This window comes from Anser anser (assembly GCF_964211835.1).
Source record: "Anser anser genome assembly, chromosome: 19".
Classification (NCBI taxonomy): Eukaryota; Metazoa; Chordata; class Aves; order Anseriformes; family Anatidae; genus Anser; species Anser anser.
The window spans coordinates 15,408,639-15,423,494 of NC_139740.1; the positions used below are offsets into that span (position 1 = coordinate 15,408,639).

The following is a 14,856-nucleotide window of genomic DNA, read 5'->3' on the forward strand; positions in this document are numbered from 1 at the left end:
CCGGCCCCGGCCACCGCTCGCCGGCCCCCGCCGCGCCCCGCGAGGCGGCGGGAGCCCCCCGGGGGGGGGGAGCGGCGGGAGCCCCCCGGGCCGCGCTGTCCGCCGGAGCCGCCGCCCCGGGCCGGGGCCGGTTAGAGGAGTCGGGCGAGCGCGGCGGCGGCTCCCGCGCGACCCCGCCCGTCCGCGCCGCCGCCCCGTGCGCCGGTGGGGGGGGGACGAGGCGGGCCGCGGCCCCTTTAAGGGCTTCACCTGTCGGATGCGGTCTGGCGGCGCCGCGCGACCCGGAAGTGGAAGCCGAGCCGGAGGGAGAGGCGGGGAGGTCAGCCGGAAGCGGCGGCCGCGAGGGGAGGATGCCGTTGCCCGTCCAGGTCTTTAACCTGCAGGTACGGAGCCGGCGCTGCCGCGGCTGCTCCCGGCGGCGCTCCCGCGCGGAGCCCGGCCCGGAGCCCGGCCCGGCCCGGCCCGGCCCGGCCCGGCCCGGCCTTCTCTGGCGGCCCCGCGCCTGCGGCTCCGTCGCTGGAGGCGGGGGCCGCTCTTGGCCGTCCCTGGGCTCGCTCGTCCCTGCCGCCGGGGGCCGGCCGCGCCGCTCCCGCCGCCGCTTACGAGGAATTGTGCCCGGCCGGGCCCTGCGTGCCCCGCCGCCCCCTCGGTTGTTTCTCGCGTTGCGTGCGCTGTAGTCAGGGGCTCGGGTGGTGGAGGGACGCGTCGTAAAGCGCCGGGGGAGAGGAACGGAGGGCCTGCGGTGCAGGGCTTTAGCCGCAGGAGCCCTGAAGGGACTCGCTGCAGAGGTAACGTGGACCTTCCGTGGCCGCACAAGCGATCTGTTCGCAGGACTGACCTTCATCCGCTCAGCAGCCAGCAGGCTCTGTCAGAGCGAGGGGGTGTGGGAAGGTGGGACAGGATGAGGTTCAGCACACAGCTCTGCTTTTTCATCAGTGACAGATCTGTGATGCACCCCCCCGAGTACAGCAGGAGACTTCAAAGTGAGTGCCAGACCATCATTTTGTATGAGGCCTTGTGAGGTACCTTCCCGTAGGGCACTCTTGTGGGCCCAGAAATTCTTGGGGAGTTAAGTGTTTTTTTTTTTTGGGGGGTGGGGGGGGAGGGTGAATTGTGAGTAGCTCTTAAGGAAACCTTGTCCCTTCCTCCCAAAATGATTTAGGTTCAAAGTGTGTGAGTTTGCATATCCAAGTGGGACTTCCAGCTCACTTGTGTTTTTCCTTGTCTGGGGCTTTATGACAAATGTAGAGGAGTGCTGCCTACCAACATAGCAGGACACAAATCATTTTGTTTCATTGGTTGAAATTATTGTTAGTTTCTGTAATAGGGATTCTTATGGAGTACAGATTAGGTTTTTACTATGGTAGACAAATACTTTTAAAAAAAAAGGCAAACTGACTGGTAGCATTTGCGATATGAGAAACGAAATAAGGTGGATGTAAATGGAAAAAGTAGTGGTCTCAATACACAGCAATTTAAATGGCTTTATGCACTGTTTTCCTGAGTGCTGATCTGAGCAATCAGACTTTCCTTTGCACCCTCCCTCTCCTTCCTTCCTTGAGAGAATCACAAACTAGGAAACAAACTTTTATTTACTTTGTTTGCACGTGCTTCAGATTTTGGGAGAGCAAAAGCATGGAGATGTGTGCATGTTTGGTATGTATCAGTCTACGAAAAAGTAAACTCTGGGTAAATGCCAGATACATCACTTTTTTGCGTTAGAAAATCTGCAGCTGCCCTGTTCTTACATGTGTGCATGTACGCACACAAATCAATCCTATATTTTTAATTCCTTAACAAGAAGCAAAACTAATAAAATTGTAGAAATAATTTGGTGTTGGTAGTGGGGCAAGGTTGCTGGCTATTTTTTTTTCTCCGAAGATCCACCCATGCAATTTTCGCCAAATCAGATGTTGCTTATGGTAAAATCAGCACATACTCAGCATTTTATAAGAAGAAGTTTGGCTTGGTTTTCCCAAGTTTAAATCAATAATACCTAGAGGGAATGCTCAACATTCTTTTGACTTGGAGGAAGAAAGGAGTTATGAGATAGCATGCACATTTCATTTGTTTGTAGGAATGCACAGTAAATTGGTCTTAAATGGGAACGTGCATGGGTGTTGTAGTCATGTATTTGTACTGAGGTCATGTACTGCTATTCCTCACATGGTTCAAAGCAGTGCAAAATACACCGGGAGAATAAAGTTCTGTTGTTTGTGCAAAAAAAGATAAACCTAACCAGTTAGACAATGGTAACTGTAGTAGGATTGTTCATAGGGTTGTTATATATGTTAGTATATGGTAGTAGTAGTATTAGTAGTATATGTTAGTAGGATTGATCATAGATTTTCACAGAGCAGATACATTTTTTTCCCAAGCGTCTTTTAGAAAATATGTAAATGCCCTCCTGCATTCTGTTCTTTACATTTCTTAATACTTCAGAATAAGTTTAAGTTGTCTTTTTTTTCTTTTTTCTTCACAATTTTGCTTTTAAGCATTAAACCAACTTTGAAAGGGTCTGATGAGTTTTATGGGTACTTTTTGACTGTTTGGGAGTTTCATGAGCTGAATATTAATGCCTACTCTTCCTCAAGGAAGAGAAATGGAATGTCATTTGGAATTTAGCATCCGTGCCCGAGATGCTTTGTCGAATCGGATTTATTGACTTTATTTTCTTGTTTGATAATCCACCAAACCAAGTAAAATGGTCTGTGCAAATGGTGAGTATTACTGCAGCTTGTTTAGGCAAAGCTTCATGTGGAGCAATGATATTGCTAGAGAAAAATCCTAAACCTGGCTAAAAGCTGAGAGGTGTGTTTTCACTTTTAAAATTTGATGTGTATTTTAGCAAGTCCTTAATAGGTTGAGTCACATAGTTGTTTCCTGCTCAAATGTAGTAAGTTACATTTACCACATTTTGCTATTCTAGGGTGCAGTGGAGCCCATGCAGATTGATGTAGATCCACAAGAAGATCAGCAAAATGCACCTGATATCAATTATGTGGTGGAAAACCCCACTCTGGTATGTGCTGCTTGAGGGCAGAAGGACTACATTTCTACTACATAGCCTCTTCTTTTCAGGTTTCTGAAAACTTCCTCATTTTATCCCTTGTGAAATTGTTATTCAGATGTTAATAGATTCTCTTCTAAGCATGGTGGCATAAGAATAGCACTGGCCTCTTTTGTAACTCCTTGCATTTGTTATCCTCTACTTCATCTTCTGAGATAAAGGAGGAATTGCTGTTTTGTGGCGTGCCATGTGTTGCCTGTTTGTCACCGTTTCCATTATGAAATAGTTTAGTACATCTCTGCTTATAGAGACATCATTCTTTTTTTTTTTTTGAATCTTGTTCCTTGAGGAGCTAAGGTCAGGTGCTTTAAGTATGTAATTTGGATCGTATTATTTCCTTGTGTCTTGATCCTTTGAAGACTGCCTAAGGCTCACAGAGCTGTTGTGTTATGAAAGGCTGCATTTGCTTATATCAGTTTCTTCTATTTTTAATTAATGGTTTGAGTTTTTGGCCAATTTTTACATATCAACTCTATAACAGTGAGAGATGGGTGTGGTAGTTGTTTTTTTTTTCATTGCTTTTGTTCAGCAATATGGCCTGATACCTTGTTTGACTTTGTAGCATTTGCTGTGCGAACCTCATGAAGTTCAGCAAGGCCAAGTGCAAGGTCCTGTTTCTGGGCTGGGGCAATCCCAAGCACAGATAAAGGCTGGGCAGAGAATGGATTGAGAGCAGCCCTGATGAGAAGGCCCTGGGAGTGTTGGTTGATGAGAAGTTCAACATGAGCCAGCAAGGTGCACTTGCAATCCAGAAAGACAACCATATTCAGGGCTGCATTGAAAGAGGTGTGGACAGAAGGTCGAGGGAGGTGATTCTCTCCCTCTATTCATGAGACCCCAGCTGTGTTCAGCTCTGTGGCCTCCAGCACAAGAAGGATATGGAAGTCCATGGGAGTCTAGAGGGGGGCCACAAAGATGATCAGGGGACTGGAGCACCTCTCTTATGAGGACAGGCTGAGGGAGTTGGGGTTTTTCAGATCCTTCCTCAAGAGTTTGAGATCCTAATAGTTCTCAAATGTAATCTTTTAAGAAATGAGCAAATTGTCATTTGGAAAACATTTTTCAAGGGAGAACTGTGTCTGCAGTGGGTGTCTGGTTTAGGAAACTTCAGTTTAAATGATGAAATCCTGGCAAAATTATTAACAAGTGATATAAGCAATGCTTAGAGTGGATTATTTGAGTGCCCTTAATGGATAGCAACACTACAGGAAAAAATAGTAATTTCCTCAGAAATCTGCAGTACGTTACAATTTACTTACATTTGAAGAAGGGAGAAATAGAATAATCTTACCTTTTTATTTGTCTTGGCCATGTTGCTCTCCATGTAGGGATCAGGACTGCAGGAAAACTTTTGCAGGTCACAGTGTAGTATCTTGATTTAGTGTTGCCATCTTTTCTTTCTAAGACTCTGTTCTATTTGCAGGATTTGGAGCAGTACGCATCCAGTTACAGTGGTCTGATGCGAATTGAGCGGCTGCAATTTATTGCTGATCACTGTCCACAGCTGCGGGTGGAAGCTCTCAAGATGGCACTGTCATTTGTCCAGAGAACTTTCAATGTTGATGTGTATGAAGAAATCCACAGAAAGTTGTCTGAGGCCACCAGGTACTAAAAGATTACAGGAAACCTGGGGAGCATTTTGACTGAATTAAGACAGATGCCCTACAGTGGGGAACTTTGCACGTATATAGTAGAATGTTCCTTATACAAGCTATCTTCACCCATAGAATATGATAGCAAAACAGTGTGTGTGTGTGTTCAGGCCTAAGGTCCAATCCCTTTTAAAAATATTAAACACAAAAGACTGATTATCTCATTCTGAAGTCTTAGTGTTTTAAAGGGCTACAGGTAGACGTTGAGAGGAGTTTAGTTCTTGCAACTGCTTCAGATATTAACGAGCCTACTTCCCTTAGGTAAGTTATGGAGTTGAAGCTTCTAGATGCCCTTATGTTCATAGATTAAAACCTTATCTAAATGTTTGCCATGTTTTTCTTCTAACAACAGGTTGGCTGTGGAGGGTAGCTTTTAATACTTCACTTAACCATCCACACTTCCTGTCTTTGTACTATTTTTCTTGCTATGCATATTTGCTGATTTCTTGTCTGTTTTGATCAGGGAGTCTTTATCATGTGTTTATGATAGTATGTTCATAGATTTCTTATATGCGACAGGGACTGTTGGTAGAAAAAAATGGGTTTTTCTCTTTAAAATGTTGGAAAGAGAATTCTGTGCAAGTAGAAATGTTGATCTGATCTTGATGGAATTATGTTATTCTCTGGGAATAGCTTGTATTTCACTTGTGCTCCATCGTAGATACCTCATTTAAAAGAAGTTGAATGGTATCTGTACAGTCTAGCTTTGCTATCAAGCCATTGTGATATAGCTGGGGAGACAATTCACCAACACCTGCACACTGTGTCCCATATAGAGATGTCTGATTGGCTACAGTGACTTTTTAGAATATTTAAATAATTGTTAAAATTTAATAATTTGTTGCAGCACTGTTACTAATTTGCTGTCAGTTGATTTATAGAACAGGTTGTTTCTTTGAAATTAATGATAAATTGCTTGTTAATAAATAAAATTCCTGCAAAAGATCATTAGGATAATTTTGAGAAGAATTTGTAAAACACCTGTGATGCTAATGTTGCTATTTTCACTGCAAATCTTATCATTTTCTCCCCACCCCGCCTGTTTTCTTTTTTTTTTTTTTTTTTGGTGTATGTAGTGGTATTGTTTTTAGGGAAACAGTGCCAGGTACTTAGCAGACATCTGTCTTGAAAAGCTTGCAGTATAATAACCCAGAGCAAACTCTTTCAGAGAACTGCAGAATACACCTGATGCTGTCCCTGATAGTGGAATCGAACCCCCTCCTCTTGACACAGCTTGGGTTGAAGCTACACGCAAAAAAGCTCTTCTTAAACTGGAGAAACTCGACACAGATTTGAAAAATTACAAAGGGAACTCCATCAAGGAGAGTATCAGGTGAGATGCAGAAGGCTCTGTTGGAGCAAGGAAGAGCATTTTGCTCCTCCAGGCACAGGATGTCAACTGCATTCAGTGCCTTAGGTCAGTGTACTGAGTTACTTGTTTGACACAAACTGACTCTGTCCCCTTTTTTTCCCCTGCACTTTATGAGAACACAGTTCATTAGTATTGTAATTCCTGTGCTCCAGGAGAGGCCATGATGACTTAGGTGATCATTACCTTGACTGTGGGGACCTCAGCAACGCTCTCAAGTGTTACTCACGAGCCCGTGATTACTGCACCAGTGCTAAACATGTTATCAACATGTGTCTCAATGTCATCAAGGTAGGAAGGCCGGCAGGGATTGGTACTTGGTGTCTTTCTGACATCTTCTATGAAGTCCACCTGTGCTTTGCTCTGGTTACAGCTCTTGTGTCTACAATTACATTGTTTATTGAAGTAACAACATTTATTCATGGCTCTCTACACTGTTCATGGCTCTCTGCAGGTTAGTGTCTACCTCCAGAATTGGTCTCATGTTCTGAGCTATGTAAGCAAGGCTGAGTCTACGCCGGAAATTGCAGAAGTAAGGTCCTGTTTTTTTTAATACGCATGAATTTTCCTTTTGTTTTCTGTCTCTAAAATTTGTATAACAATTTCTTCCTTTCCTCCTTTATGAATTGCTTCCTCTAAGACTCCCTTCATCTTACAGTCTATTCTTCCTCTAGTCCAGCCACTCTCTGACTCCATTTGAGGTTCATTGTTGCCTATCTTCCACGATTTGCATGTCAGAAATCTGACTTATGGTAAAACTGAGAGACTTCCCATCCTCAGTTCTTTCCATAATTCCCAAGACAGATAGGGTGACATTATTTTGTTGTTGAGATTTGCAAATTAATTATTAGGATGAAATATCCCAAGGACAGTTGTAAACAAAATGATTTTCATACTGTTTGCTCACTACTGCTTTTTCTCATCCTTTAGCAAAGAGGAGAGAGAGACAGCCAGACACAAGCAATTCTCACCAAACTGAAATGTGCAGCAGGTGAGTGAATCCTTCAGCTTCTTGTATTTTGCATACCTGGTTTGCTGCCTCTTAGGTATCCACAGGGCTCTTTGACAGTAGAATGTGCTTGATTATTTTTTTCCCTCTCTTGGATTTGACAAACTTTGTATTTTCTCACCAGAAATGCAAAACTTAATAAAGCTGATGAGACAGAATTCTCATCAATATAGTTTAAAGGATGCCCGTACTGTCCAGGAGTCATGCTTCACTTCAATAGTGAAGGCACTAGCAACTGTGTGGGGGCCTGTTCTACTCCCTAGGTTTTGCAACTTCTAATCTGCATGTTGTCATAAACATAAAGGAGTCGCTTTTTCTGTTTCCTAGGCTTGGCTGAATTAGCTGCTCGGAAGTACAAACAGGCAGCAAAGTGCTTCTTGTTGGCATCATTTGATCACTGTGATTTCCCAGAGGTGAGGACCAAGAGGGAGCTGTATGCAGGGCTTGTAGGGGACATAATTCTTCTAAGTATTAGTTTGTAAAACTCAGATGCTGTAGTTATCCTCACAGCACTCCTGTGTGGTTTGATGTTACAGTGAATCATGTTTTACAAAAATAAATCTCTGTTCTTGAGTTCTCTAAATGATCTGTTTAGATCACATACCTGTTCTCTGTGAGATTTGTGTACCTGTGTAGCTAAGCCAAAAGGCTGGCTGTTGTAATTGGCTTTTGCTCTTAGCAGCGGACAGTCACTCCTCATACTCTGGGTGAACATCTGAGAGCATGCTGAGTGGTTCTGCTGCATTTGACAAAGACTAATCTTGTCACTCGGTGAGGGAAATGCCTGGAGTAGAATACTTAATTCCAGCCTTCTGCCATTTCATTAGTCAATGACAGTGTTCCCGTTCAGAGTGTGCTCTCTCTCTTTTGCTAGCTGTTATCTCCTAGCAATGTGGCTGTGTATGGTGGTCTGTGTGCCCTCGCTACCTTTGACCGTCAGGAACTGCAACGAAATGTTATCTCCAGCAGGTAAGTGATGCCTTGTGAGGAGTTTGTATGCTACTGTACATCTTTTGGGAAATGACAATTTGGTTGAGAATGGATTCTGGTAGGAGTAGTAGCTTTCTCATACAGTAAAGAAAGAATCGCTGAGCCTTGGTTTTGCTTTAGTGTTAGGTGAGATTTCACTATCAAAACACAGTGGTTAATCATAGCTGAAGTTTTTGTAGTATAACAGAAGCTTCCAAACCAGGTTAAATCTAACATCTGTGTAACCCTATTTTCAATTTCTATCAGTGACCCATATCAGGTACTCAGTCAGAATGATAGAGCTCTATAGAAGGCAGCTGTAAGATAATTTGACTTTGTGTTATGACTTGTAGTGTATGTTAATCGTATTACTAACAGTTATTAAATTGTATTATAACTTACATTGTAGTCTAACTGTGACAGATGCAAGGTTAAGAGAATTACAGGCTTTGGGAAAAAATAGCCATTCAATTTGTGATGCACAAATAACCATGATACTGAATTCCTGACAGCTACAGGTATGGAAGCGCTAATTTTAATGTGACATGGAAAAAGGGTTATTAGCCTGACTTTTTTTATTGTCTGATTCATAGGTTGAGGTCGGTGTTCAAAAATTTGGGATGGAGGATTGGGAGAGCACTGAGAAACAATGTGTATCTTGAAGGTCTCCCACACTTAGTTATGTACGGCATGCTGTACTGGTGAAGGCTGTGCTTTGAAAAGGATCACAAAACTGGCTAGCACAGAGTACAGTACACACACGGGTGTACAGGTGTTGCCTATGTTTTCTGGTTATATATCTTGATTCTGGCCTAATCCCACATATTTCAATGTTTTTCTTGCTTTACGTGAACAAACACTTCTACTATTTAGTTTGCTGAAAGTCTTTTGATTCCCTTTTCCAGAGCTCTGATGCTATGATGCATCTTTCTGTCTTCCAGGTTCCCAGCCCTGCTGAAAATGGGCTCTCTGGCCTGTTAGGGAGTAAATTTTTGGAATTTCCACATGATAGTGGGTTTTTGTAAACCTGCAGTTTGGAATGATGAGGTTGTGGGGTGTTTAAGTGGAGGGTTTCAAGGCCTGATCACTGCCATGTTTATCTGTAGTTCCTTCAAGTTGTTTTTGGAACTGGAGCCACAGGTTCGTGACATCATCTTCAAGTTTTATGAATCTAAATATGCTTCATGCCTGAAGATGCTGGATGAGATGAAGGTGAGTTACAGGGGAGCAGTGCAGGAACAAAGTTTCCTAAGAGTTTCCTTCCCCTAGCCTTTTGTGAGAAGCGGTGACTATTAAGAGTAGCTGAGTGTTCCATGTTTACTTCTTCTGTAGTGTCTTCTGACATGATCAAAATTAGGACTAGTTTAGGAGCAGAGAGAGAGGATAAATTTTATATGCGTGTGTGTGTGTGTATATAAAATATATTGTGAGTTTTATTCATTCTTGTTTTATAGTGTTGTCTTGCAGTAGTGGATATTAATATTCTTAAGGCTTAAATATATGCATATATATTTTAAAGAACATAGAAATAATATATTTTTCCGGGCTGTCTCTCAGCTTCTGATGTATTTTTTGCACAGGACAACCTGCTGCTGGATATGTACCTTGCACCTCATGTCAGGACACTTTATACTCAAATTCGAAATCGTGCCCTTATTCAGGTAATTGTTCCTTTAATCCTGAGAGGTAGATGGACAGTGAGATAGGCTATCTCTTTGTAGCTGCTTTTCCCATGGTGTTTCAGAGGATGGGGGAGTACCCTTGTCAACTGAATATCTTCTTGTTCCCAGTACTTCAGCCCCTATGTGTCGGCAGATATGCACAAGATGGCTACTGCTTTTAATACCACGGTGGCTGCTCTGGAAGATGAACTTACTCAGCTGATCCTGGAGGGACTGATCAATGCCAGAATAGACTCTCACAGTAAGGTGAGTGCGTCTGAGCCACAGATTATGGACTGAATAGCTGTACTAAGGTTTAAAACCCAGATTCTACAGTACCCCAGCTTTGTTCCCTTGGGCAGAAGGGGCTTCTTGCTGTGAAACAGTGTCATAGCTCCTGCTTAGAGTTTTCTGTACTGGTTACAGATTCTTTATGCTCGAGATGTTGACCAGCGCAGCACAACTTTTGAGAAGTCTTTACTAATGGGCAAAGAGTTTCAGCGACGTGCCAAAGCTATGATCCTGCGAGCTGCAGTCCTGCGCAACCAGATACATGTCAAGGTATGGGCTTATTAAATGTGGACTTAAAGGCAGCATTATGATTTTTTTTCCCCCCAGAAACTGTGTAAGTTGGTGATTTGAAGATTCTGGAGAAGAATGGATTTACTGTCATCATGAATGGACAAATTCTTATGATATCAAATACAAAATACAGAAGGAACAAGAGTTTCTAGACAGTACACCGAATTTCTTGTACAATGCAAAATGTCCTTTGAAGTTAATATGCTCAAGTCGATGCTGGCTAATTCATTCTGACTAATTTTTGACACAGATCTTTTATCTTACCAAAACAAAGAAACTTGAAGTAAATTTTTTAGTAGAGGAAATAAGAAATGCATGAACTGTTTGGAGTATGCCTTCAAGGATCCAAAAGAATGCCTGTAGGGAGGATAGGCCATCTGCCACAGAATGTGTTAAATTCTGTAGCATATTCATCTCTGTGATAACTAAGTGTCAGATATGATTCAGCTTCTGCATACAACAGTACTTTGTACTTGGTAAACAAAGAGTGGTTTAAAACTTCTGGTTTGACTTGTATAGGAACTGTTCTTGTGAACTTTAACTGTCAAAATTGTAAACACAAAGCTTTTCAAATCCATCATTATTTATGAGCTGGGTATATGCTCTCCTGCTTTTATCCTGCTTTGCTTCACCTGTGGTTTGTGTGGTCTCTTTGGAAGCACTCTGCAGGATATTTACACATCACTAACTAGGATTTTTTTTGTTGTTGTTGCAGTCTCCTCCAAGAGAAGGTAGCCAAGGGGAACTTACTCCAGCTAACAGCCAGTCCAGAATGAGCACCAACATGTGAAAAACTTCATTCACTACCAAAAGAAATGGTCCCTCTGGGACTCTTGTCTAGTGTCTCACCCACAAACTGCTGAGCTTTACAACTGTCTCTGTCTCCCTCACTTTTTGCTTGGATTGAGAGGGTCAGGGCTGATGGTGGATAATACGAATATTCCAATAACTTGAATTCTCCTTAAAAAGAAATTTCTAAAAACAGCATCCCTGCAATGGGTTTTCATTTCATTTTTGTTAGGACTCTCCCTCCATTTTCCTCATCCACCATGAAGAGTTGGCACGTTATTTGTACAGATGCTGATTTGATTTTTTTTCCAGCTGCTATTAGTTTTTCTTTGTTTCAAAGCTTCAAAAATGTAGTGTTAAGTTGAATAGACAGGAGTGATCTAAGATGAATTTCACTGGCCCAAAAGTATCACCTTGATTCTGAGCAATGCTGTGCTTTCTGTTTATTTCTAAGTGCATTGCTTTCAATTATGGAACTGGAGTTCTGATGGGAGAGGCAATTCTTTTGAGAAACTCTTAATGATATGTTAGCTACACCTTAAAACATGGCACCACTTCCATGCATTCAGTCACAGGCCTTTATTTTAGGGTGTTATGTTTACCTAGATCCATGTTCTTTCCCTTTGGTCTCTGTTTTCAAGACCTGTTTCCTGATGTGTTTCCACATGCATGTGACCTGTCTTTGGGGTCCAGTGTTATCATAGCAGTAAATCTCTTAAGCAAATACTGCTGCTGCTTGTCTAGTCTCACTGACATAGTGCATGATGGTTTCCCAACATGTTCAGCAATTACTTCTGGCAGCATGGATAAATGCCATAAAATACCATGCAAGTCCTGGAGCAGAGCTGAAAACAGTCAATCTGGGTGCCTGCTCTCCAGCTGCGTTTATTCTGCTTTTTCTTTTAATAAGGGATTAAAGGTGGCAGCCCAGATGTGTACGTGTTTTGTGTTAATGTAAGAAGACATGCACTGAATTTTCTGAAGTCACTGCAGCCTTGCATTCATCTAATCCAAAAGGCAAGCTAAGAATTTTGATCCAGCCCTGACTTGTCTGGCAACTGACTACAGATGTTATTGTTAATACTTTTTTTTAAATATGTTGTTACACCTAGTGCATTAAACAGCAGGATCAAAAAGCTTCTAAGTGTTTGGAGTTGTGTATTAAAGTTGGTTTCTAGATATCATGATCAAGCTACTGATTTTTTTTGTCAAGCTTGCTGATGTTTTGTGGGCTGCTATATTTTGCCTTCTGGTCTGTTTGGAGTTGTAGTTTGGATGAACTGTGAAGAAAGTGGGATTTGAAGGGAATTCCTGGTTTGCATGTAACAGTGCTCTTTCCCTTTGGCTTTCTATGCTTTTGATAGGTGCTGAAAATGGAAGCAGCAGTAGTTCATGTGAGGTCTTTGGGTAAACAACTTTGGCATGGAAAAATACTTCTCTTTTAGAGGAGCAAAAGGATGGACCTCGTTAATTAAAAACTTTGAGTCCAACATCATTGATCACCAGTTTTGAGAGAAAGGCAGGTTGACTACTCAAGTAGATTGCTGTGCAGTGTTGCAGAAATGCTGGGAAAGTCATTTTAATGCCTTCTGCTCATGCTGAAGGGAAGCCATTTAGATCTGTCTATTCCTAAAATGGACCAGTGATATCATTTTTAAGGAAAAGATCTTACGCCCTTCTCTGGAAAAGATGGTTTTGCAACCCAATTAAGTGCATCATGTCAGCCAGCTATCTTTTCTTACACACATCTCCTGTTCTCTTGATTTTATTAGGCTACTTTCATTCCATCCCGTAGGATTTCTACTGAGGGAATCCTCAATTGTAAATAGAAGTCTTCTGCCTCTTCAGCATGCTGTCTTGAGAATGTCCGTTCTTTCAGCCGCTAACAGCTGTCCACTCTTGGGAAGTGGCTAGAAATAAGTGTCTTTTAGCAGTCAGCATTAAGCCCACTAAGTTGCAAAAGCAGTTTCTGACTCTTGCTGTGGTCCAAAGCAGTTCCAAAGCTAAAGCAGAGATTATTAGTTGATTTTCTCCAGACAAAAATGCTTACAACTTCTTTTGGACAGATAGAGCATTTTTCTCTTCTTGCTTAGCCCATTGGCATGGTTCAGGTTCAGTGTATGCTTTGGTATGGAATTGTTGGCTTGTAATTCTTCAACCTGTGAAAGAAGCTGTTGCTGCTCTAGAGTCTTGTAGATTTGATTCAGGTTCATCTAGCTGTATTTCTTCCAGACTTTGCTTAACTCCTGCTTCAGTCTAAATAACATGCCAGTCCAAAAATCAGGAAATACAACACAGCACAGATATAGTTCTGTATAACTTGCATTCATACACTATTTCTACCACTGAAAGTTTCTTATCTTAAATGTCTAAGAGGGAAAAAGTAATGTATGAGAAAATGACTCACATGATGAATCTTCAGTGATTCCCTGTGACCACCGAGCTAATTCAGGGAGTAAAGATTTATGGTTTCTGTAGCATGTTGCTATGTCCAGGATATGTTCAGTGATACTTCATTTAAGTGGACTTCATGAATGCGTGCAGCAGCTTTTGTTGATAAGGAAGGAGATATCAGTGGTAGCCCATATTTGATGGTGCCCTCATGTGGAGTAAATTTTTTTTTATCTGACCTGGTTAGGGATTAATGAAAAACTGAAGAAGCTTTTTTTTTTTTTTCTTAAGCAAAGGCAGTTATTTTTTTAATTAGCAAAACTAATTTGAGTGTTAATGCAGAAACTGTTGTTATAAGAGTGTGTTTGAGCAGCTGGGGATGCTTGATCATTATCTGGCCAGAACCTAACACAGTGGTCTATGTTGGTAAGATTTGTAGAGGGAAGTCTGTGGGGAGAGATTATTTTAGTGTTTAGAGCATGGCTGTGTGTACCATCCTCATCCATAAGCTTCTGTCATTTGAGAGATTTCAGTGGGTGAGGGAGAAGAGTTCTGTCTCTGTTTCCTGCCATGAACATATGATCAGTATACTGGTTTCTGGGACTCTATTGTAACCTTGTCAGCATTACTTCCTAGCTGAGTTGAAATTTCAGCATTGTTCCATCTTCTGCATAGCTCCCAAAACTGCTGACAAATAATGTATTATTTCTAATGGAAGCAACGTAGTATAAGAAAAGCAAATAAGGAACCTTTAATAACAGCAACAACAACACTTCTGATAAAGACCCATTGTGGAAAATGTAGAAAGTGGTGTTCAAGTATTCACTTTTTTGTAAAGACTGAAGTCTCAACCAACTTAATCGGGCTCTCTGAGGTTCTTATGTCATATCCGTCATTACATTCTACCTGAAGGAGGGAATGGGAAAGCAGTGTGTTCCACATGATTAAGTATTTTGGTTTGCCACTCTCTTGTGAGAGCTGAGGGTAATACAAGTAATTTCCTTTTTCAGTAGCCATTAACTGTGAATGTGCAGTATGGTGAAAAACACATTGGTACGGGACTGAACAGTATCTCTCTGCTGTTAAAGAGTAGAGAGAAAGTATACTCTGTGTTGCAAGTGAGTTTTGTACTTCAGCTGATACTAGTTTGGCTTTTGTGTTCTTACTGATCCATGAATTCAATTCAAGGTTTCATAGGACCTGATAGAACAGCCCTGCTTTAGATTATCTTACAGGTTAACTTGATCAGCCTAAATTAATTAGATAGGAACAGAAACTTGCTAATATGATATATCGACCTCTAAGAGAAATGTATGACATTCAGTGGTTAGAAGTTTGGTAAACTCATAATGCAAATAAGACAG

General features: G+C 41.8%; 1 protein-coding gene across 2 annotated transcripts; it reads left to right on the forward strand.

The window, feature by feature from the left end:
• The first annotated feature begins 100 nt into the window (after positions 1 to 100).
• Positions 101 to 12,288, forward strand: GPS1 (G protein pathway suppressor 1). 2 transcript variants are annotated; one of them, XM_083804693.1, is made up of 15 exons: positions 288 to 383; positions 937 to 983; positions 2,930 to 3,022; positions 4,494 to 4,675; positions 5,891 to 6,055; positions 6,247 to 6,382; positions 6,546 to 6,623; positions 7,022 to 7,082; positions 7,428 to 7,513; positions 7,975 to 8,069; positions 9,176 to 9,281; positions 9,650 to 9,730; positions 9,860 to 9,997; positions 10,157 to 10,291; positions 11,028 to 12,288. In XM_083804693.1, exons 3-15 carry the CDS (start codon positions 2,945 to 2,947, stop codon positions 11,100 to 11,102), a joined length of 1,416 nt encoding a protein of 471 aa, XP_083660819.1. In that variant the 5' UTR covers positions 288 to 383; positions 937 to 983; positions 2,930 to 2,944; the 3' UTR covers positions 11,103 to 12,288. The 2 variants fall into 2 exon arrangements, with proteins under 2 accessions (XP_083660818.1, XP_083660819.1); XM_083804692.1 differs by lacking the exon at positions 937 to 983 and having other exon boundaries at positions 101 to 383.
• Positions 12,289 to 14,856: the final 2,568 nt, after the last annotated feature.